Source organism: Thunnus albacares, chromosome 5 (assembly GCF_914725855.1).
Source record: "Thunnus albacares chromosome 5, fThuAlb1.1, whole genome shotgun sequence".
NCBI lineage: Eukaryota > Metazoa > Chordata > Actinopteri > Scombriformes > Scombridae > Thunnus > Thunnus albacares.
Window position 1 is genome coordinate 1,093,443 of NC_058110.1, and position 25,152 is coordinate 1,118,594.

Genomic DNA, 25,152 nt, shown 5'->3' on the forward strand with positions numbered 1-25,152 from the left:
GTGTGTGTCTGAGTGTGTGAGTGTGTGTGTGTGTGTGTGTGTGTGTGTGCGTGTGTGTGTGTGAGTGTGTCTGAGTGTGTGTGTCTGAGTGTGTGTGTGTGTGTGTGTGTGTGTGTGTGTGTGTGTGTGTGTGTGTGTGTGTGTGTGTGTGTCACAGTCCCTCCAGACCTGCTGGTGGCGCTGCAGTCACGCGCCTGACTTCCTGTAAACAATAACAACACGGAAGCAGGACGAAGTGTGTGTGTGTGTGTATATATGTGTGTGTGTGTTTGTGTTTGTGTGTGTCAGCTGCTGACAGACTTCAGGTTTTACAGTAACAACAATGGCAGACGAGGCTCCCTTCCAGTTTTTACATAACGAAGTGATTCAGTACATTTACAAGTCCGCGGACGGCGGAGAGACGGTAAGAAACGGAGCTTTGTGTCGTGACGCTGAACGACTCCGACCGTCTCCGGTCGTCACATGTTTGCTCATCAGTTGTGCTCTTTGGTTCAGGAGACTGGAAGAAACATCACCAAACTGGAGAACATGGGGTTCAGAGTCGGACAGGGACTCATAGAGAGGTAACAAGCTAACGTAACGACACTAGTGAAGGATCAGTGCTGCATCTGTAGTCACGAGTCTGCTTGTAGTTTATTTCCTCACCTTTAGAGGCTGAAGATGTTTATGAAGATAAATCACAGCTAAATGTCAGCAAACTGCAGCCTGGTTTCAGAAATGACACGTGAGAGATTAACACATAGGTTATATCAATAAACACAAGACACACACGTCAGGACGAAGCTGTGATGTTCATGGACTCACAAACATAATATTCATGAACAGATCACCATCAGTGAGCTCAGACTGACTCCTCTCTGCTGACTGTCTGTGTGAACGTTTTGCTTGTGTGCAGACTGACTAAAGACACAGCGCGGTTCAAAGACGAGCTGGACGTCATGAAGTTCGTCTGTAAAGACTTCTGGACCTGTGTGTTCAAGAAGCAGATCGACAACCTCCGAACCAATCACCAGGTGACACTGACTTTACTGTCATTGGACATTTATTGGTAAAATAATTGCCAGATTAATCAATAATGAGTATAACTGCTGGCTCAGCAGACTGCAGTCATTCCTCTAGTTTTAACCAGACTTCACAGTGTGATATCGCTGCTGTGTCGGTGACGTCAGAGCTGCTCTGTCGTGTGTTTCAGGGCATCTATGTTCTCCAGGACAACAAGTTCAGACTACTGAGTCAGCTGTCGGCGGGGAACCAGTATCTGGAGCACGCCCCGAAGGTAACGAGCTTCTGTCTTCGTCTAAAACACTGCTCCTTTAATGAAATATGAACTATAACGAGTTATTCAAATCACATTACAGTCATTCAGCACTAAAAACTCCCACCTGTAGATATAACACATATAAAGACTGATTCACAGCTACATTTCTTTGTTTTGGTAACTACAGTTTTGACTGAGACGTGAAGGGAAACACTGACTCAGTATGAAGCAGCTGTGTTGAAAATGTTCTTGATGCGGTCACATGGCGACACCTGCTGGACAACTCTGATCACTGCACTAATACACACAGTTTATATTTGAGACAATAAATGAATCAAATAATAATGAAAGTCAATGTTTGTTTACTGTTTCCAACACGTTGTGGCAAGAAGGTTTCGATTGTGTGTTTTTCAGTTGACTGCGTCACACTGCTGTGTGTTTAAACAAGACACGTCGTCACTCATCACATGAACAAGTGACTGACTGCTGCATGACTCTGTGTATCTCTGCAGTATCTGGCTTTCACCTGCGGTCTGGTGAGAGGAGGTCTGTCCAACCTGGGAGTGAAGAGTATCGTGACTGCGGAGGTGTCCGTCATGCCTGCATGTAAGTCACACATCACTCATCCGTCATCCAATCAGAGACGTTCTCACAAACTTGATCCTGGAAACAAAGTTTGACAAAAACATCTTTCTGTCGTCGTCTGCCGGTTGAGTTTTTTTTTTATTTTAACTCCGTAACTCCATCCACTGAGGAATACCATGAGATGTGGTTGAAAGTCCAGAGGAAGGCAGTGTTTTTGTGTTGTGTTTTGAGTTGTGGTGACAGTTTTCTTCAGGTGATTCACCAAATCATCGCGTGGTTGAACCGTTAGATGGAGACAAAACCGAGTTGATCTGGTTGTTTCTGGGAACAACAACGTTAACGATATCGTGGTCCGTGGAAGAGCGAGTCCTTGACTGACTGATTAACTTTCTCACTAAAATAACTCAAAAATTAACTTCGCTGGCTGAACAAAACTATAGTTTAAGAATTTCAACATAAAGTTTGTTTCACTGGAGTTAAAATACTGAACGTAGCTCGACAAAAAGAAAAGTAGAAGTTAAACTCAGGAGATCACTTGAAACAAGAAAAAAAGTGCAGAGAAAGTTCAGATGGTGGAAGAAAACACGTGATCCCCTCTGTTCACTAACTGATGAGTTACTTAAGATTAAATTTAAAATCACAGCTTCGTTCACATTTAACATCAACTATCCTGATGCAAGTTAACAAGACTTGATTAAAAATCAGTCTTTACTGACGATATTTATATCAACACGGTCCGTTACTTCTATCAAGATATTTCTCATATAAAAGATTAAACAGCGATCAGTTCAGTCCACTGAAAATAGACTTTAGTTATTTAACAAACCTCCTTCAAATGTTAACTAAATACTAACGTTCGTTCTTCTTTTATCAGACTTTTTGAATGTCTGGTAAAATAAAATAACTGCAGTTTGTTACACGCGTCCATAATATTGTTCCAGTTATATTTCTACTGGACCACTGGATATCAGTTCTTTACTGCACATAACAACATAATCCTTCATACACACATTTCTACTTCCAGTCATGTAGACTTGAGCAGCAGTTTAGTGGCGTCGTCAGTGTTCAAAGCTCTACTGAAGGTGACCACTGGAGGGCAACACTGGTACACGTAATGTGGGGCAGTTTAATCTACACATGATTAACTTGAACTGAATTTTACCATTAAAAGATCAGAGTTGGACCATTTTGACTGGTATTACTTTGTGATTAACAGTCACACATTTAATACTTATTGAATCAGACTTTGACTTCAAGATAGAGGAGCAAAGTTGGAGAATCTTCAGGAATCTAGTCTCATGTTTTATGGCCTTGCCTGGTGTGTGTGTGTGCGTCAGAGAGGGAGAGGAGAGGAAGAGTACGGGAGATACAACAGTTGTAGGACTGTCCCAACTCATCCAGATCGGCTGATGAGGTTAGATTGTGATAACAGTCTCAAGGGATGCTGTGATGCTTCACCTGTGAGTACTGTGGGTACAGGTGAACCGGGGCAAGTGTTAGAACTCAGGAACATCGTAACCTAACAACTCAAATCCAGTCCCCACTGGTAGAGTCCCCCCCCCCCAGGGACCATGTAGACCAGGTTTCAGGACCATGTAGCCTACCTGTGCATATGAAGCACTGACTCTGTAGACCCTTTGGTGGTGGAACGAGGTCACACTTAAATAGCAGCTTCTATTAAGAGGCATATATCAATCTCATATCACTTAGTCAATAATAGAGCCGCCACCCCATAGAAAGGGCAGAAGATGGTATTTGAGCACCTGAAACCTGAAATGAACCCTGGGAAATTCAACAAAACAAACTGCCACCTCCTCTCATCCCTCTTCCCCTCAACAGACCAGTGACTGACCACACCTAACTGGACTGTACCATCTCAGGTCACCACGGGGTGAGCTAGACTGAAGCCGCACTTTCAGAACATAAACAGCAACACAGTTACTGCTGACAGTCACAGTTTCCTGTAGTTACACACACAGCTACGAGTGCACCACATTATATGGACAGAATGGTCTCTGGGCTAAACAAGGGTCAAAAGGGTCTTTTTTACCCCAAACCCCCCAGTGTTGATGTATTCCAAGTGTCCCAGCATCCTTAAAAGGGACTTCCAGTTTACCTTTGCAGTACTGTAGTCGGCTTTCAGAGACACTCAAGGATCACAGAAGAAAAGTTTCCTTCACACAGTTGATGCATTTCTTGTTGCTTTCATACAGAAGTCAAATGTTTAAGTACAAATATCTTCAAATTATCTAGTGATGCATCACAGCCTCTGATAAATCCTGTTTTATCAGGAGGCTCAATGTCTAAACTCAAAAACCGGTGTTCACAACCATGCAAACATAAATGCAGCTGTGTGTCTAATATTCTGTCCTGCACACTTTTTACGAGTGTAAAAACATTAGAGACACATTTAAGTAGAAAATATGAGGGTTTCTTCTGATAAATGTGGACTAACAACGTTTCTCTTCTCTTCCTTTATGTCTCTGCAGGTAAATTCCAGGTCATGATCCAGAAAATGTAGTGAGTCCAGCAGAGGCGACATTAACTCTCACTTCTCTTTTGCCTTCATTTATCCTTGAGTTTTTGGCATTGGAGGGAAATAGTGCCCATCTCCATCAACAAAACCTGTTTCTCGTTACGCTTTGGGGATTACAGTGAGTGACGTCAGAGCACCGTTTCCTGGTAACAGCCTCAGAGGAGCGGCCATTTTTATTAGAAGTGGTCGAACACTTTCCAGTGTGTCTTGTTAAATTATTATGTGATGGGTATTGTTGTTGTTGAAGTGCCCTCTGCTGGCACAAAGGTTAAACTGCATGGTGTCAGTGAGGAGTCATACGCAGTATAAACTAAAATCATACATCGTTCCAGCTGTTCTAGTTCATCTATGATCATAACGCATCATCTTATGTTTTTTAAATGATCTTTTATATTTTATTGACTTTGCTATATAGACAAATAAAAACATTATCCAATAAGAAATTCATATATTTAAAAAATAAATGAATATCTAGACCAAAAAAAGTGGGAACCAGGACCCAGAGTTGATCCACCAGCCCAGCTGAGCAGAGAACACGACGTGTGTCTTTACGGTTCAAGATGACACAAACCAACGAAGGGAGTGAAGATAGTTCACATGAGGAAGAACCGATGAGCACATGAATGAATAAAGACTCTGACTGTAGCGATGATGATGATGATGGGCAGAGATCCTGCTGAAGCAATAAAATGAAACTGTTTTTATTGAAGTTGTTTGTTTGAACCTGATTGTCGGGATGAATCAGTTGCAATAAATTCCAGTGTGAAATAAAACTCTGGTTGTTTTCCTCTTTGGCTTACATGAAGGTTCATTTTCTGAATAGAAGAGGCTCAGTTACATATATTTATCAAACTTATCAGTGCCAGCTGATGAATCCTGTCTTTGTATGTGACAGCTGTCGGTGTCTGGCAGGTCTCAGCGCTCTCATCATCCTCGCTTGCAGCAGCAGGCAGCTGATACTGTACAACACCTGCAGACGGAGCTGCTTCACTGAAAACAGCTGCTGCTGCCACCAGACTGATGAGACGCTCTGCAGAGCTGACGGCGACTACAGAGATGATGATGATTCTCTGAGATTCTCGTTATAGCAGCTCAGTGTGTCGTGTGTTGTTCTTCCTTCAGCTGGATGTTTGTTTTCATTCATCTGCTGAAGGACTCTGTGTTCACCTACTACAACTAGTTTGGAGCCAATCGTGGTCCAGTATGAAACTTCCACAGTGTGATGTGGAAACATGAAGCCTCCAGAGATTCTGGGTTTTTAATGAGGGAGAAGGAGGAGTTTAGTTCTAGTTAACTGAACTGAACTGACACAAGTTATTGTCTAAAGCGTTAGTGTCTAAGTTGGGGTCCGTATGAAATAAACGTGCTCAGTCATTTTTTGTCACAGGAAATCATATTTAATAACAATCTAATTCAGATTTGTGACATGAGGCTTAACCGAGTCGTAGAAAACAACCTTAATAAGTGTAACCTGAAAGACCAGATGTGTACACAGTGTGGTGACTGTTTGTTCAGTCCAGACTGACGGAGCAGAGCTGATTAACACTTTATTGTGTGTGTGTGTGTGTTCTTGCCTTGATCCTGATAGTGATGGGAGTGAACCACCATTAATCCAGTGACCTCAACACCATGAAACCATTATTTCACAAGGCAGGAAAAAAGTTAACAAGGTAACTAAAAATGTTATGAATTATCTCAAGAAATATTATTTAAGCTTGTCAACCTGCATGACTGAATCATAATCTAAAGCCTGATATGTCTGTTTTTGTTTAGCACACTTCAAATCTGCATCATTAAGAGCTGGTTCCATGTGTACTGCCGTGAGGGTCCAGGTCTGTTTTTATTGTCTGTATCGTATCTTTCTTTCAGCTTTGTGTTACAGTTTTAATGTTTTCATAAAGTTGACTTTTTGAGCATCCCTGTTAGTTCAGATTAGTTTTCCTGACACCATCTGAACAAATTATTAATAATTAGGGATGCACAATATTATCGGCACGTCATCGGTATCGGCCGATAAGAGCTCTAAAATGAAATATCGGCATTGGCCATGTCTGCCGATTATGAGCAGCCGATATGTCGCCTTCTCCTCCGCCGCCTGACTGTGTTTCCCTCCACGGACTGTTTCAGCCTGACGGTCCCGGTGTTTCCTCTGCAGGCTGCACTTCACTCAGCTGCCCGTCAGACTCGCTGCTTCTTCACACTTTAACCTCAATAACAAACCGGGGCTCGGTGCTCCGGTTGGATCCACATGCAGAACCGGGGCTAATGTTAGCTGGGAGGCTAACAGAGGCTAGCTGGCTGTGCTTCCCTCCGGTCGTGCTGCGGCTAACGCTCCGCTAGCCTCTCAGTATTGCAGGGATGTTTTTATTCACCTCAGTGTTAACTCTATATGTTTACTTATATGTAGTAAAGTCGCACAGGCATGCATATGTGGCCGTTAAGAATTTAAAAGTAATGTGATTTTTCAGAAACATAATTATATTCCTCGTGTTCCATCTTCATAACACATCATTTTATTGTTATTTCAGTTATGTTGCTAAGGTTAGTACTGTGGAGAATATGCAGCCAGAGTGTAGATAGTACAAATAGGTCATGTAGGTTATTTTTCTGGGTTGATTGTGTGTTGATCTATTGGTATTGCCTCAGGGCTCCAGTAGGGGGAATCGCCTCCTCTTCCTCACTCAATACAGACGAGTGAAGACGAGAGCAGTGTGCAGGTTCTTCATCCCTTTCTCCTCATTATTTTCCCTGTTTTAAGGTTATTACTGTACATAAAGCACTATAAACTTAGTGACACATGTTGATGATTGTTATTTTGTCATTGTTGTTCATTGTGAGAGAAAGAGGTGAATTTTGTACTTTTATGTAGTTAAAGAGTTTCTGGCTAACTCCGTCACTGTAAAAGCTAGCTTAGCTAAGCTAAGCTAACGTTACTCCTGTTGTCTTGCTCTAGCATCCAACTGTTGTTAAAAATGTTATTTTATTACTGTAAGAAGTCAGTTCATGTGGCAGCTAAAACACCAAAGTTAAAAAGGTGAATGTATTTCATCTAAGTTACAGTCTATGTTGTACACTGGTTAAAAATATTATTTACATTATTTAGAAAAACAGAGGAGGATATCTTAGTTGTGGAAACTGTGGTCCTGAGACTGAGTGTATTCATACGGGGAAAATGTGTGAATTTGATAGTACTTTTTATAATTAAGACTTAATACAGACAAATGAAGACGAGAGCAGTGTGTCGGTTCCTTCATCTCTTTCCTCTCACTATTTTCCCTGTTTTAAGATCACAACACATTGATGTTAACGTTCATTTTCACTTCACACTTCATGGCAGGAGTCAGCAATTAGGTTCAACTGTGGGCCCGATTTTTTTCAGCACTGTTTATTTGTACAGGCACAGTGAAAACGTGTTTTTGATACACTGTTGTTTATATAAATCAATTTTAGGGTTGTATCTGAGGGCAGATGTCATGATTCCCATCACTAATCCACACACAATAAACAGTGGCCTTCTTCATTTAAGGTTGAAGCTGAAGTTCTGTTATTGACACAAATCTGTTCTGGTCAGATCAGACAAATCATGTTACATACCATACATGTGTAAGTTTATAAGAGGTTTACATTGTCGTCTACTGTAGATTAAGAGTTATGTAAAAGATTTGATGCAATCTATAAAAGGAAAAACTTCAGCTTTCATTTGGGTGCCAGATGTTGTTGTTGGTGGACCAGATTTGGCCCACAGGCCGCTATTTGCCCACCACTGCTTTATGGACACTTAAACAGTAGTTACATTATTGCTCATAGACAACGTGTTTACATGCTTCCCTGATGGATTTGAACCTTGAAAAACTTGACCACTCGACATGTCAAATGTCTTTCTAAGTCACACTGTAGGCACTTGAAGGTTGACGAGGAATCCGACCACGTTGTCCACGTTGACCATCTAACCAAAACCATTTATACAATGGTGTAACAGTTTTGCTTCGTCTCTGCTTGTTATCTAGCAGACGACTAACTTTCAGAGATTTGTTTGACTAGACTAAATAATAAAATTGATATTGAGAGCAGTACAGTATTAAATAGATAATGTTAAAATACAATACAGATTAATCACATTGACCTCAGCATGGGAGTCTTTCATGACGCTGAACACAGAGTCAATAATAGCTGTTTCATTTGCAGTATCATGTTTCCCACTGCATTTGTCCTTGACACAAACCCCCGGTACAGGGACACACTTGTTGTAAGTTGAACTCCTGTTTTTATGAAGTAAAATATGGTCTTCCAGCTATCCTCATCACCCTGTAAGTGTTGAGTCCTGGGGAATCAAACCCTGGTGACACACCCTTCTTGTTGAAGACGTAAAAGTTGAAGAGCTGTCTGTCCTGTATCTCCAGGGAGACTGAGGCGCTGTTAATCTTCAGCTTGCAAGGGTACGGGTTCTCAAACACCACCCTGAACACCCTGTCCTGGAGGTGGTCCAGCCGGATAGTTCGGTACTTGGACGGCACAGTTGTGTCCACCTGTGGTCCAAACTGCTGCATGACCAGCACCCCATCTGAGCCCACCTTAATCTCATAGAAAGTCATATTCCTGTAAGTGAAAAAGCCCATGTACGGAGCTGGGTCAGGTGGTGGTCTGAGAGTCCGTCGAGCGTCCCTGAAAGCGTTCTCCACTGCGGGGATGAGGTAGCTGTAGGCCTGACTCACAAGGTCCTGGCCTGCTGGCCGAACCCCGGCCATCAGGATCACCAGCCCCAGCTTGAGCCGTGGAACCAGGGAAAGCGTGGCCGCATAGCCGTCCAGGTCGCCGTCCTTCCTCACCACGTCATAGCCGAGCTGCTCATTGATCTCCCATGGTGTGCCGGTGGAGTTGGCAAAGTAGCCACTTTGGCATCTGAAGACAGGGGTCAGCATGGTGTTCAGGGTGTCCTGGCGTAGCAGTGTCCCACCATACACACCCAGAAGAGCCATCATGAGCTTTGCCATGTCAGCTGCTGTGGAATACATCTGACCCGCAGGTCGGTACCAGCCCAGGTTGTAGAGAGGAGCCGGCTGGCCGTTGCTGTAGACACCCACAGCCATCTGTCTCTGAGTAGTTGGAGTTACGTTGAAACCAGTGTCCTCCATGCTGAGCCGCTCCAGAACGTTGTCTGACACCCAGCTCTCAAAGTCAGAGCCGGTCACCTTTTGGGCCAGGATGTTGGCCAACAAGGAAAAGGCAACATTGCTGTAGTGGCATCTGAAGGAAAAGAGAAAGTGTCATGTCACAGAGGTTTACGAGTTCCCTGTGGATGCAAAATACCAAAAGGATCCTTGTTGGATGTGTAGACATACACTGCACAGACTGCCTAAAGTCATCAGAGCCAAAAATAGAACAAAACAGGAAGGAACCAGGGTCTTACTTGGTGCCAGGATCTGCTACGAGGACATCATCCTGTAACAAATGAAGGGCTGCCTGTGTGTCTCCACTCCAAAGGAGATTAGTTGACCTTAATCTTCTGGGTAACCCTGTAAAAATATTAGATAACAATAGAGAGTAAATCTGTGGGATATTGTGTCCATCAATTGCAATGCTGCTTTAAAAATGCAGTGTGTAGAATTTAGTGGCGTCTAACGGAACGGACGCGGCAGAAATGTGGTATTCAGTTGGTTGCAATCCTACACACTGATCCTTTAAAGACCAGGACCAGGCTAAGTCATCATATATATAAATCCAGTCCATTAGCTGCACTTATAATGTGAATATCACATCAGCAACTGCTTCTAAACCAAAAACCGTACATGTTCCAACAGGAAACTGATCCAAAATCATGCAGAAATTAATAAAATCAATAATCAAGAGGTTTTCCTGACGTTTCCCTCAGATGAATACTGCTACTTGTCTCTGTCACAGACTGTCTGCTTAGTACTTAATAAAACTCTCTATAAACATACAGTGTTTTATGTTTGTCTTAACAGAGCTCAGTGAAGGAGAAAGCATTTGTTGTGAAGAGATACAGATATCCTGAAATAAACTTCTATGTAAGAGGAATTCAGCTAATTTGGTTGCATATCAATTAATGTGTGAATTAACTGTCAATTAATATTCCTTAACTGATGATCTATTAATTGTGAACTAATCACATAAAGTCATAGTGACTTGTTCATTTGTTAATGGTGAGTAACAGAAATTCATGATACATTCTGCATTAATTCATTCATTAAATCATCACGAGTCATGCATTAGTTAAGCATTAAGTATATGATTTGTATACTTATTATAAAGTGTTACCGAGATCGTAAATGGTGTGATACATTCTTGTATTTAAAATGATTGTGTCTGACTAAAACTGAAACTGAAACCTGGCCTGTACAGGTCTAAATAAGTCTAGTTTCCCCTGCTGAACATTTGACTGTTTGTTAAACTGACACATGTTCATGCTGTGAGGAGATCTGTCTCTGTCTCTCACTGCTGTCCAGCTGCACACACACACTGATAATAAGTCAGGAAGCAGCGTCTTCTATCACTAATACGGTTAAAATCAGTGCACCACGGTGAGTGATCTGCTGCATGTATTCACAGATTTACAGTAACCAGGTTACTACAGTGCATGTAAAGGTAAGTGTAAGTCTTCACTCTGTATTCTTTCACAAACAGCGGGTTGAGTAAATCCACATAGAGACGTTCTGCCACACCAGCAGCCTGGCTGTAAGGACTGCAGTCACTTGGTCGACCAGTTAGATTCAGACTTTCATGGTCTCTGGCGAGCCTCTGATCTTTCATCTGGCTGAACCATAGATGTCAAACCTTATATTATTATTGCCATTCCTTCCTCCTTCCTCCTTGTCCGGTACTTTGGTTGTGTGTTAACGTGTCACATAACAGATTGTGACATGGTTTGAGTCTGTGTCCTCAAACAGATCGACTTCTGCTCTCAGCGGGGCTTCCCCCTCTCCTAATCTGATTAGCTCTATCTGTGTAATTATAGCTTCTCTCTGTGTTGATGTGAGCCCCGGTTATTTAAGGTGCTGTAGTAGGTGGTAAAGACGTGTCCTCAACAGGAATTACACTGTTGAGCGTGAGAGTCTAGACCTAGATTTAGACCAATGAGCTTCCTTCACACACTGCTGCTGAGCTTTTTGACTGGGATGTAATTGGGTGACAGGAAGTGGAACCACCAGTTACATAAAGTAACCTCTTTGCTGTGAACTCAGCACTTCAAGAAGGGCAAAAGATAACCAGCTTTTTCTTTTTTTACATACATATGAGGCAATAAGTGGTCATCTGTATTCATGGTGGTAACATTATTTAATCTGCTGTTGGGATCCCTGTCTGTAATCCCAGAGGTATCACATGAGCAAATCAGGCTTCTGTTGCTTTAACAGGGTCAAATACTGGAAGTTTATCACAACTTACACATACTGTTTATATTTCCATCATTAAGATGACTGTCAATAATTAATAAAGCACACCTGTCACAGTCTGATGCAATCTAATATAAAAGACTGCAAGAAAGTTGTAGCTTCAACAAAGCAACAAAGATTTTCAGAGTCGTTGACTCATGTCTAAACTAATTTTCCAGGCTGTAATTTACTGTGTTGTATAGTCAAAGTGTTTGTGTTTTATTGTCCCTGACCCTGTATGTACATGTGACAGACACAATAACTAACAACACTCATCATTCTTCACATAATGTGACGTGTACTTTGCGTGTATTCGGAGGATTAAAACTAATATCTACTAAGAGGCAGATTGGAGCCAATTCACTGAACCTCTAACTGAGCACAACGTAAACATAACTAAGGAAGCCGACACTCACAGAGTTTAATATATTGGAAATGTGGCATCACACATTGTTTATTGCATCATGTGGATACAGAGTGTTAACTTCTGTGGGCCTGAAAACTACTGTGATCTTTTATGAACAGCATCTAAACCTCACTGAGAGCAGTTGGGATACTTCCACATTTTCTAAAACAGTCAGTCAGACAAACATCCACTTTACAAAGTGACCGGAAGGTCTGTGAAGTAGTGAAAGTAGAAACCTTTTCACTGTTGTCGCTGTCTGTGTGTACAACAGAATGCAACACAATGACAGTGTGCTCAGATTTATCACTGTGAGACTACAGAGAGTTTTTGAGACAGAGATCAGGGAGGCAGTCTGATGCAGCCAGGAGGAGGATTTGTTGACTAGTTGACATTCTAGTCTGGTCCAGCTCCAAAGTATCCAATAAGATTATAACCAGGCAGAATCGATCACTAGTGATCACCACAGAGTGCAGTTAGATTTGTGTCCGACTCGATCACGTCATGCAAACGTACTGTCGACAACGATAACATCAACAAGATCAAGGTGGCCACAGGTTTTGGAGCCAGGTGCAGCAGCTGCTCTCCACTTACTGCAAGACCTCGGGGCATGATGGGAAACACTTGAGTGTCAGCTGATCAATGAGATGATTGGAGTGGATTTGAATTTTATTAGTCTGATCCTGTACGATGAAGTTTTATATTGTTACAACTTTCATCAGCCTGAGAGAATGAAAATATAACAGAAAGCCTCCAGCATGAACATTACTGAGTTATTTAATTCTGGTGCTATTATGCAGCGACATTAAGCCAAATGATACGTGAGGATTCAGGTGCAGTTCATCTCAAACAAGCCTCATGTGTGTTCTCAGCCTGATAATCAGACTGAATTGCCATTTTGTTTCACTTTTCATTTAATTTCGTGCTTGTGTTTGCCAGTTTTTTACTGTATGTAGCTAGATAACAATGTAGTAAAATGACGTTCCCATTCCTAATCCCACCTACCAAGCTCTGATCGGTCAACTGTTTTCCAACCAGGAGAAAGTGTCGTTAGCGAGCACAACACCAGACCAGCTATAAATCACTGATTGAGAGGTCTGGAACCAGACTACAATGTTCTGCCCTTTGATGTAGGTCAATAAAAGATGGCTGCCGTGTCATTAAGATAGGTGTGGTTACCAGAGAGCTGGCTGGCCATCCTGCGCAGGGTGAGCGTCCTGGCTGATGAGGATGCTGGTCCTCCACTTTTCCCCAGCGGGTTCTTGATGGTGAAGTTGTCTGTGTACTTCTGCAGAGGGTCATCCAGAGAGTCCACCAGTCCGTCCTCCCACAGCTTATACAGCATCAGCGTGGGGAAGATCTTAGAGAGGCTCGCAATTCTGCAATCACAGCAAATGAAATGAGCATCACAGCTGCTTGTTTCCTTTGATTAAATAAATGTATTGTGGTTTAATAATGAATAGCATTCCTGCTGCTGCTGCTGCAGATTTAAGTACTTCATTTAGTGAGTGGTTCAGTCTCATCAATGATGGTTCTTCTTTAATACAATGGAGCTCTAATCCTAACCCCTACCCCTAATTCTAACTCTAAGCCTTGACTCAAATATCCAACAGAAGAATTAGACTGCAGGTTACATAATGTGTGGTAATGATTACATGCAGGCGCTAATATTATGAACTGGCTGAGGCGCTTTAAGGACCAATAATAACTGTAGCAATCAGGCAAATCCCCACTTCCCTTTTATCATATCTGTGTCATATTCTATGTTAATCTTTTCCGCACCTGTTCTACACACTGTGTGTGACCATGAATCTCAGCTCACCTGTACACTGTGTACTCATTGGGTGCAGACGAGGAAGGATCACTCATGTTCCTCTTGCCAAAGTTTCCATTCCACAGAATAGAGTCATTTAAAACCACGATGGCTGATATCGCTGGCAGCTTGGTGCTGTGAACACTCGACCTCAGGAGGACGTCTATCTGTTAGGAGAAACTTTAGTTAACTTTAACTATATCCACGAACCGATATGATAAAGAGTCAAATATGGAAAACGAGATTCACCTTTTCTAAGGCCACCCTCAGGGGTGTGATGGGATGTGTGAGGGGCGCAGGCTCAGGGAAGCGAGGGCACATCTCCTCCACTGCTGCTTGGTTTATAACCACTTCTACAGAAAGAGGAGAAATGTTGTTCATGTTTGTAACTTTTCTATCCTTCATGGTGTCATAAACACCCCAGAGATGTACAACTATACTCAGTAGAAACTGTTTGGATTTGATGTAGAGCAAATCTTCTTCACTTCTTTTGAAAACTGGGCTGTTGTTAATCCTATTTTCATCACTGATTAATCTGCTGATTATTTTATTAATTTAATAGTTTAGTCAATGAAATTGTACTGTAATTGGTGAAAAGAGGACATTCACAGTTTGATGTCTTCAGTTTGCTTGTTTTTCTCTGACTAACAGTTTATTGTCATATACGACAGAAAAACAGCAAATTGCCACATTTGAGAGGCTGGAATCAGAGAACATTTGTCTTAAAAAATGATAAACTATCAATCAATTAACAAGATAATTGCAGATTCCGTTTCTTTCCATCGACTGATCGATTGTCTAATCGTTGCAGCTCTTCAACAGTCAGATGAAAAGATCAATTTCCTCTGCACATAAAACTTCTGGGACCTGTTTAGTCACACTCTCTAGCTTTCCAGCCAACAAAATACAACATGTAGTGTAAATTAGAGGACTTCAGATGTGTTGACAGGTGCATCATTTCATCTCTCTGTGTGGGTGATTGATTTTACCCACAGAATTCACGCATGTTACGTAACTCAAATTCAGTTTATCAACCCATAACAATACTTCTATAAACTGGTAACACAATAAGTTGAATATAATTGAAATAACATCAACATGAATCACGTTTCTTGACATCAGCTCCATTATATTTCAGATTTGACTGACGTGGTTGATCGATCATCAATAATCTGTCCATCTCGTGTGTTACATGTTTTTCTGTTGTTTGATTAAATATCTTGCTAACCTGAGTCTCACCAGCCTCGCTAACATCAGAGCACTGATATTTGTCAGTATGACACATCACCCCATAATACAGAAGCTTGTTTCACTGAGATGACTTCTACTGGTGTCCCTCCAAGAAGAAGTGACTGTTTCTTTTAAGAAACAGTAAATGATCCAAAAGGGATAAAAACATCTGTCTGTTTGGATGGTTTGTTAGTTTTGATGACACACGTCTAAAGATGCCAGGCCCGTTACTGTATTATATCATAATTACTGATACATGATCTAATAGAGTCTCATAATAAGACTGATTGTTGGGGTGTTGAAGGGCTCTTGAGCAACACCTGAACGAATGTGATCAGAGTCACAATTGTTGTGCTGTGGATGAAAGTGCCAGATAAATATATCAGTACTGTTTATATAGTATATAATATATCGTATTATACATTAGCTATAAAACAATCTTATAGTACAGTTCATTATGAAGTGCTATAAATACGTCAACCTGCTGTGGTTTTCTCGGGGATATGAGGTTGTAAAGTCCTTCAGGTACAACGTGTTTGACACAGTGAGACAGTCCACCCTGAGCACTAAGCTGTCCCTGAGCCAAATTCAGATTCATGTCACACTGTGAGCAGTGACTGTTGTCATTTTATCCAGGAACAGGCAGCACTGCTCAGCTCCTCCCTCAGCAGGAGTTAAAGTCTGCTTTAAACGGGGCTGCTAATCCTGCTGCTCCAGCTTTGTGTAATCCTGCCGCAGTGCCTGCAAATGAGCAATTACACCAAAGAGACCAGAAAGGCCCACGTCCGAAAGTCGTTCCAGGTTGGAAAGTCACACTGTTTATCTTAAAAAAGTCAGAGTGTGGATGTTGTGAGGGTGTAAATGTGTGTTGTTACCTGTGTTCAGCTTTGGCATCCTGTACTGCCATACGAAGCAGCAGGTCATGACCACAGACAGCAGGAAGAAGACGACCATGCCCAGCATGGTCCATTTCACCTTCATCTTGTTTACTGCTCGCTATGAGCAGCAGCACCAGTCTAGACAGAAACGTTCATGTTAGTAAAGAAGAGCAGAAGAATGAGCATATAGAGAACATAAAGCACATTATTACATCTGAATAATGTAACATCTTTTCTCTCACTCCATTCTTTGAAATATCTGTCGACATGTGATAAGTTTGGTTTACCAAAAGGCAACAACTATCATGACAATAAGTTTCACAAAGAGCCGCTGATCGTTCATCTTACCAGTTGTTGATCTTCAGACACTTTAATTTCCTGAAGGGTCCACAGGGGAGAAGCCAGCAGGACTGCATGGATCCAGCTCTACTGCTCCTGAGCAGTCACTCGTCACAGACTACTACCTACATGCACTTAATCCTGACTGTGATCCCAGGCTCCCGATGAAGCCCTGATTCTATTCCCACTCCGCTGTGACATCATAATCTGCAGGGAGATCCAGCCGCAGAGCCAAATGCAAGGAAACCTGCTCAGCACTTATCCTCAGCAATCAAATCATCTCACATCCGCTGGTTAATTCCATACATGCACCACTCATCCAGCGCTGGTTGCTCTTCATCATCATGTCAGTAGGATGGGGGAGGGTTAAATATGATGTAGAAATGAATGAAGATTCACTAGATATGAACAAGCACAGATCTAATGGCAGCGCGCAGAGAAGGAGATCTATAAATGAGTTTTAAAATCTTTAGTAACATGTAGAAGAACAGCCTTATGGAGCCATGATGTCATCTGCAAGAAAACAACTTTGCTGCACCCACCTGTCTCCATCCTCCTCCTCCTCCTCCTCGCTGTGCTCTGTAGGAGGCTCCGCGCTCATCTTTCTGTCTGTGTGAGTGGGTTTCCTCCTACCACCCTCTTCCTGTTCACTGTCAACTTGTGTGTTGACGTCATTGGCAATCTGCACGCACTGTCTTTGCACATGAAGTGAGTAGTGTCAAAGTTCCTCTCTGAAGTCACATGATGACACATGAACAAGTTGCATCCGCTGAAGATGGCAGTGTGATACAGTTGAAGACCCTGGAAAAAGTTCATAAGTGCACCTTTAGAATTGTTTGTTAAATAAAGATAACGTCAAAGAATCTGACAGCCGTGGAAAGTAACTAAAGTACATTTACTCAACTACTGTATTTAAGTAGAGTTCTGAGGTATTTGTACTTTACTTGAGTATTTCCATGTGATGCTACTTTATACTTCTACTCAACTACATTTATTTGACAGCTTTAGTAACTTTTCAGATATTTTCTTTTACATGAAATAATATATAATAAGCTTATAAATACAAACAATGTTAAAGATTAAACACACTATCGTCTCACAGACAGCTTTATTATTTTATCATAATTTGTTATTAATAACTTGTGTGATTTTCTCAGTGTATTTAATACCATCAGCTACTGTAATGTCACTTGTATGCAGTTTTCTCTCGTCACACTAGAGGGCACTGTGGGCAACAATCATGCAGCCTGGTTGGCTTCATCAGTGACCAAAGTCCAGTAAATCTGTCAAAATCTTCTCAGCAACAGGCCTTTTTATCATGGACTCTTATATACATTTCTCCCCTCAGACATATAATATATGATCTAATAAAGGACACGTTGTATTAACTCTGAACAATATTGTACTGATGGATCAGTTATTACAATATATGTGTAACAGCTGAGGACTCGACCAGGGTTTCCTCTGTAAGATCCCACCAATGTAGAAACAATAACTCATAAGAAGATGACATTATGTTACATCATCATCATCATCTTTCTTTTTCTCCTCCATCAGTGTACAAAATCCAATTACTAGTACTTTTTCCTGAGCTTTTGACCACATCTCACTGTCTTCAAATGTCTTTTTGGTCACTCTATTCTTTCCAAGGCCGAGAATTAACGTTCTTAAATGTGCTGCAAGATGATTCATGAGTTCTTTACATTTAAAATATTACATTTTATATTCATAAAACCATAATTTCACTGTATTTATAAATGAAGCCAAACACTGAATCAGCCTGTTTGTGTTTAAATCCGAGCTCTGTTCAAATTAAAGAGAGCAGAAACTGTTGATGTGATTAGTGCAGACTGAACACCGACTGCATCGTTTTAGCGAAGCTTCGGCTCGCCGTGTGTGACACAGTTACATTAGTCATTAGATATTTTGTGTTAGTTGATGGCCTGAGGTTCAGAAAACACAGTTGTGATGTTTAACTGTGGAAACTGTTTCCTGGAGCAGACTCATGTCACGTCCCAGCAAAGCTCTCGTCACTGTGCTGCAGAGGCCTGAAGGAGGTTCCTGACTTCAACACTCATCACTATCAAGTACATGTTGAGCTCTAGTCAGGGACTGGGATTATTACCCAATAACTTACTGGCCTACAGGATGTACCCCAACCCTGTCTCCTATATATTACATGTGTTACATGGTTTTGAAGATAAATATGTTTTGAAGAACATAACTGTCACCTGGATTAATGTTTAGTTGTAATATTTTCTTCATTCTTGTGCTGCACAGACGTCACAGACATGGAGGGTCGGGTCTGGACTGAAACATGTCAATGATATTTCTTTCAAGATGTAGAACATAAGCATCATTTTTAGAGGACCTACTGTTATGTTACCTACATAACAAAAAGCCTTATTTTCATCATCTGAATAATGTATGTCAGTGATGTCATGATATGTAAGTAATGATATGTATGTAGAAGGTGGATGAAATGCGACTGAACCTCACATATATTCATAAAGTGATGGAGGCGCATCGATCACAGGCCGTGTGCAGCTGCCACATACATACTAATATATACTAATACTATATGGCTGTTGAGTGTGTGATCAACCTGCAATAGTGACAAAATTAAATGATCATTTCAGTTTATTACAACCTTATTTCATAGTTTCAACCATAATAAGAATATATCTATGTGTGAATAATGGCAGGATTCTTCCAGGTCTCTGATCATTGTGAAAATGAAGAGATAAAGAAACTAGAATCAAGACATATTTCAAATTCATATGGAAAACTCAATTTTGTAATTTAATTTCAATTTCACATTCGATTTGTTATCATTATGACATACAGTACTGTATGTATTATATGTGTTATGCTATGTTTTGTTTTTTTTTTTGTTTAAATTATTTTATTTTAATACTTGCACCCACTTACATCATAGACAGAAGCATAGACTGTATATAAAGATGGACGTCATGACAGATTGCCCCCTGCTGGCTGGCTGCAGTACAGGTCATAAGTCCCGCCCCCTCCATGTGATTGGACGGGACATGAGCCAAACTAAAAAAATCAAAGAACACGTCAAATACATTTTTCTCAAAGATGGTTTCTGTCACTTCAGATAGTTCATCATGCTGATGTTTGTTCAGGTGCTCATTTTTCTTGTAAGTTTGTTTTTAAATAGTTATTTGACGATATAGAAAGAAGGTCTGACGTCATGATTGACAGCTGTGGCAGCTGCTCTACAGTCGATGGACAGAAGTAAGTGAGATCATATGTTTACAGTCGTTTATGTGAACAAATGCTTCAGATGTTCATAGTCAGATTATTCCTGCTGTAAATCTTTTCATACATGATTCTATCTGTTGAATCCAGTACAGATTAGTTGTGTCTGCAGATATGAACGAGGTAACTTTAGCTCTTCATCTCAGCTCAGTCGTCTATTTTAATGCTTGTGATATTTTTATAAGTATGTTGTTTAAATCTCTCTGCAGGGAACAAATCTTATTTATTTTTGCACAGTTTGAACTGTTTGATCACTAAAACTCTCTCGTTCAATAGAAGGTTGATATTTGACATTCAGTGTCAGAGTTTTAAAATCATTTCTGTCTACAGTGTCTGATAGTTCATCAGGGCCTCTGAGTCCTTCACAGTCCCTCATCCTGAGTATGTTTTATTCACTAAGGAGTGTGGAGGTGAGATGAGGGAACAGTAGCAGAATGATAGTTCACGTGTTTCTTCCCTCCTTACTGAACCTGTGTTCTGTAAACAACTTCTCTGATATCAGATATGTTTCATATTAACACTCATATATTTAAGTAAGGACAATTGAGGCTCGTTATTTGTTTATCCACCGAAATATCGATTGGTTTGAAATCCAAGTTTTCCACATCAAACTGGATTCCAACGATGACACTATGTAAGAAAAGAGAGAATCATTATCTGTGTACGTCTCCATGGAGTCATAACAAAGTAGAAAATTATTTGATATGAAGTTGGTGAATTTCTGAGACTGTCCAGTAGGACAATAGTTTGTTGAGCTCCTCTGTTTCAGGTGCATTTATGCATAAAAACAGTCTGAGAGAAAGACGAGGAGACAAAGGAGGGAAAATGTGTTTGTGCTGATTATTCCCACATCTTACCACAGTTATTGGATCCACATCTAAATATAAAACTCACCAACACCTCTAGTTGCATTGAATGTACAGTTTGACATGTTGTCTTGTGTCATTAATGCTACTTTACCGCTGGTCTTACATCTCTCCATTTGGCTTCCGGTAAAATTCAGAATAAACTACGAGATCCTGCTGATTACATATGAAGCAGTCCATGACCTCGCCTCCAGCTACGGTTCTGAGCTCCTTGTTCCACTTCACGACCTCTCAGATCCTCAAATCTCGGCCTTCTATCCCCAAACCACAAATCAAAGGTGACCACACATTTACGTTCTTAGTCCCAACTCAGTGGAATCAGATCGGCTGAATCTTTGGACTGTTTTAAACGAAGCCTTTCTATAAACCTGCCTCCCTGTTCTCATGTCCTGTTTTATTTCACTCTGGTTGATTTCTATCTGTCTCATGTTTGTCTGTTTCATTAATCTATCTGTGTGTTTGTAAAGCTCTTTGTAACTGTGTGTTTTTATAAATAAAAGCTTACTGACTAATTACTTTTCAGGAACTACTTTATTTGCCTCTCTGTCTTGTTCTGATTTTCATCTGTTGCTTCTGATCTTTAACGGGGTCCAACAGCTCAAAGACTCAATAACAGAAGAGTTTGTGGGTCATATATATTCAACCAGCCGCTGAATGAGTTGCAGAGAAGTATAATGTTACCTTTCACCTTTGGTTTGAATGTGTGGACTGATGGGGACGGTCAGTTGCCCCCAGCAAGATAAAAATAATGAGGGAGATCATAAAATCAGGAGAAGGGACTGCAGACTGGGATTACTGGTACATATGGGAAGAAACTGGGGTACAGAAAAACCATCCACAGAGAGACGTGTGTCTTTGTCTGCACTCTCTGAGGACTCAGTCCAGGTTCAAAATGAAAAAACTAAATGAGATGAAGTCTTAAGCTCAATAATTAAGTGCCAAAAACTGTCCTGCTGCTCGCTAATCTTAGTTTATTTGTACAGCACAACAACGAGGCGACTCAGAGTGCTTCACATAGAGCATAAAAGACATCAAGACAGAATATAAAAGCAACACAAGGCAATATAAAAAGACAAACACAACTAAAGAGTGTTAAATTGGAAATAAAAGAAGCTAAAATAGAATAAAACAGACAAATAACCCTTAAATTTGGCTTCATTAAAAACAGAAAAGTGTTCAGCTGTGATTTAAAGGAACTGAGAGTTGCTGCAGTTTTCTGGGAGTTTGTTCAGATATGTGGAGCATAAAAACTGAACCTGATTCTCCAGGGTTAGTTTTCAGTCTGGGGACAGAAAGGAGACCTGAGGCTGGTGTAAAGATCTGAGAACTGGACCGATATGATCCACTTTCTTGGTCTTAGTGAGGACTCGAGCAGCAACAGTCTACTGAAGATAAATGCAGGACAAGTTTATCCAAATCCTGCTGAGACATAAGTCTTTTAATTCTTGACATATTCTTCAGGTGATGGTAGGCTGATGGTAGGAAAACAGACCTTAGCTGTGTGTCATGTTTGGGTTAAATCACGTCTTCATCTCAGCAAAGAGAAATTCATTCTACAGCTAATTTCTGGAGATTTTAGTCGTGATGGTTTCCGACTGATGAAAGCTGAAGTGCTGGCTTGTATCCAAAAAGACTAAAACACGCTGCTAGTCTGTGGTGATTCCTAGAATGTGTAAACCAGAACCAGCTGCAGGCAGAGTAGACAAGACGCCCAGACCGCAGCTCAGAAAGAGACAGAGCAACAGGAGAAGACAGAACAGACGAAATGAAAGAAATAAAAAACAGGAAAGCAGAGAAGGAAGAGGAGCCAGGAGCTCTTGGTGCTGATGTGACAGTAAATTAAACCAGTATAATGAATGATAAGGAACCATTGAACCCTGGACTCCAGCAGAGCTCACTGAAACATTAGATAACGCTCTGAGTGTTTTATGAATGACTTCACATCCTCCCTGCTGATGCTGAAATGCTGCTTCCCTTATAAAAGTCAGATATGTGTCATATTAAAACTCATATATTCAAGTATGACATCTGAGTGATTCATTTATCTATCAAGGTATTGATTGGTAACCGTCTCTGCATTAAGATAAAGCAAACATCTGGATTGTCGGCTTGTGATGGGACCAACATGGAAGTGATGTGTTACATATCGCTTTAACGTCATCTGTTGACACAACAGACTCTGTGACATAATGAGCGCTCAGAGCTGCGTCAGTGGAGGGAACACGCTGCAGCTCATCACACTCGTTCATCAGTGGTCTTGGTAGAAACACATGAGATTTTGAGAAGTAGGTGACTGCTTCTGAACAGGCAGTCTGTGGTTTTCTGTGGTTGTTACAAGGACCCGTTCTCCAGTTGAGCGTGATTACAGACTCTGTCGGCTGCGACTGGAACCCCGACAGTGAGAGCAGCAACAGAAAGGCACCAGCTTTACTGCTCAATCTATGACCCACAAGTCAAGACAGATTATGTCTGATTGGGTCGCTGATGGCGCGTCTGACCTACAATCTGCTGCTTTCTCATCGCCGTCTCCCTGGGCAAAGGTTTCCATGGGAACAGGCCCTGGGCTCCTCTAATCTGTTGTTTTGCAGCCCTCACTCATCTGGAGGCAGGCTGGATTCCTTTTTGTCAGGCCCATATTCTTCTGCTCTATTTCCTTACTGAGCTCTCTCTCTCTCTCTCTCTCTCTCTCTCTCTCTCTCTCTCTCTCTCTCTCTCTCTCTCCGCTGCAGGTATAAGCTCCTCTCTCTCACTCTCGCTCTCTCCCTCATTCATCTCTTGTTCACTCCAGTCGTAGGTTATGAAATAGCTCAGACAGCAGTAGAGTCTCTGTGGACGTGACAACAGTTTGTGCTCTTTATTCTCTATAAAAATATATTTATAATGTAAAATATACAGAAAAGGAAAGACCAGTGCTCATTCACTATGTGGCCAAAAGTATGTGGACAGCTGAATATTCCAGCTATATGTGATCCAGTAATGTGACACCGTGGGCATTCATCTGCTGCTGTCACAGCATGGTTCACAGTCAATTCATCCCAGAGCTGTCAGGGCTCCCATGTCTTACTAACAGTCTAACAATTAATAAAAATGGTGATTAATAAAAAGAGAAAAACAATTCACAACAGAGTGAGAAATTTGGGCCAAAATAAGCTGTTAGCTGTGCATGCTAATGATAATCAGCCGTCTCAACAGTTTACAAAAAGCTTCAGCAAAATAATATCATGACCATTTGGGTTCCCTAGTCTCTTAATAACGCTGCTTATGTTTATTTATTTATTTTATTTTAATCAGTTGTTTGATGTGCAGAGAGTCCAGTAGTTGTGTTTGTATCTGTGTTTATTGAGGCAGCAAAATTATTTGTATTTGTATTCAAATACAAAATGGAAAGAGGCTTAAAAATCCTGTTTTTGTTTTAATTACACTTTTAATTTTAGAAAATGAAAGTGTTCATGAATAAACTACCTTATGAAGGAGGTCCCCACACCGGGTCTCCAACTAGAGTCTCCCAGGTCATAGACGACTGCGCTGACTACTGAGATAAATCTTTACTTCAAAGGCGATTATTGCTTTAACTTTTCATTTATTGCCTATTTTTTACAACTGTGGAGAGGAGAAGAGGAACAACAGGTTATAGAGAGTTCAGCTTTATCTCTGGGGAACACCCCCAACTCCAGGACTGATGTCCAGATAAGGAAATGTGCGTCATGTAGCAGGTGGATGTGACTCCCCTCACTGAGACCTGCTGATAGACGTAACAGCAGAGAGATAGTGATGAACAAAAAAAAACATTCAGGGAAAGAATCCATGTATCAGAAAATGAAAATACAATTCGTTATTTCATCATTTGTTTATGAATCTGATACCAAAAAACAAATAACAGTTTGTTTTTCATACCTTTGATTTTAATGCTCAGAATCAAAAATAGAAATGAAAACATGGGCCATGGGCTGAAGTTGACTTTGATATTTAATTTGTGCGATTTGTGTGACGTGGAAGTTACTGTCTCGTTAGCTTGATTCAGTTTTGTTAGCCTTGACGATCAATCATGGAGAGTTTCATCTTCTTCAGAGGAACTAAAGGCATAACGACATGACAAGCAAAAAAAAATCAGCAGGATTTTCCAGGGACTGAAGTTCTATAAATGTCATATTTATTCTGTAAAAGTGTACAGACATATGTTATTTTATAACGACTAACGTCACTGTTTACATTTGAAAAGGTTCATGGCTCCAGTATCTACGTCACTGATGACAGCAATGAACTGACGGCCACTTTAGACCTCTAGACCTCATAGTGAGGGGGCACTAGGAGGTGCACGGTGAGAGTATCAGCATGGAGGACTCATCTAGTGTTCCAGTAACAAACAACCACCTTCTGCTGCAACTGCAGGTGCTTCTGCAAAAACACTGCAAACGTGACCAAATAAACCTTTCACTGTTATATGATCACCTGTGTGTTCAACGCAATAAGAACTGGTATCTTGTTATGCTAGCTGTTAATAGAAAAACACTGAGACTTACAACATTTGTTCACAAATGTGACTTTAGCGTATTTGATCTGATCTGATAATAGAT

At 41.0% G+C, this 25,152-nt stretch overlaps 2 protein-coding genes across 2 annotated transcripts; one reads left to right on the forward strand and one right to left on the reverse strand.

Annotated features, from left to right (window-relative positions):
• The first annotated feature begins 203 nt into the window (after positions 1-203).
• trappc6b (trafficking protein particle complex subunit 6B) lies at positions 204-5,152 on the forward strand. The gene is made up of 6 exons (XM_044352956.1): positions 204-403; positions 496-563; positions 896-1,013; positions 1,193-1,276; positions 1,771-1,864; positions 4,333-5,152. Exons 1-6 carry the CDS (start codon positions 323-325, stop codon positions 4,362-4,364), a joined length of 477 nt encoding a protein of 158 aa, XP_044208891.1. The 5' UTR covers positions 204-322; the 3' UTR covers positions 4,365-5,152.
• A 2,593-nt stretch (positions 5,153-7,745) lies between these two features.
• On the reverse strand, positions 7,746-16,793 carry LOC122983155 (putative beta-lactamase-like 1). The gene is made up of 7 exons (XM_044352946.1): positions 16,440-16,793; positions 16,089-16,229; positions 14,233-14,336; positions 13,993-14,150; positions 13,350-13,549; positions 9,787-9,892; positions 7,746-9,623 (listed from the first exon to the last, which is right to left on the reverse strand). Exons 2-7 carry the CDS (start codon positions 16,192-16,194, stop codon positions 8,645-8,647), a joined length of 1,653 nt encoding a protein of 550 aa, XP_044208881.1. The 5' UTR covers positions 16,195-16,229; positions 16,440-16,793; the 3' UTR covers positions 7,746-8,644.
• Positions 16,794-25,152: the final 8,359 nt, after the last annotated feature.

What these genes read in the sequence shown, in the direction of transcription:
- trappc6b (XM_044352956.1), top strand. Translation starts at nt 323, where the DNA reads ATGGCAGACGAGGCTCCCTTCCAGTTTTTACATAACGAAGTGATTCAG. An exon ending in ACCTCCGAACCAATCACCAG is followed by an intron (nt 1,014 to 1,192) that starts GTGACACTGACT and finishes CGTGTGTTTCAG; the next exon opens with GGCATCTATGTTCTCCAGGA. An exon ending in GGTGTCCGTCATGCCTGCAT is followed by an intron (nt 1,865 to 4,332) that starts GTAAGTCACACA and finishes ATGTCTCTGCAG; the next exon opens with GTAAATTCCAGGTCATGATC.
- LOC122983155 (XM_044352946.1), bottom strand. Translation starts at nt 16,194, where the DNA reads ATGAAGGTGAAATGGACCATGCTGGGCATGGTCGTCTTCTTCCTGCTG. An exon ending in AATGAGTACACAGTGTACAG is followed by an intron (nt 13,550 to 13,992) that starts GTGAGCTGAGAT and finishes CTGTGATTGCAG; the next exon opens with AATTGCGAGCCTCTCTAAGA. An exon ending in GTAGCAGATCCTGGCACCAA is followed by an intron (nt 9,624 to 9,786) that starts GTAAGACCCTGG and finishes CTTTTCCTTCAG; the next exon opens with ATGCCACTACAGCAATGTTG.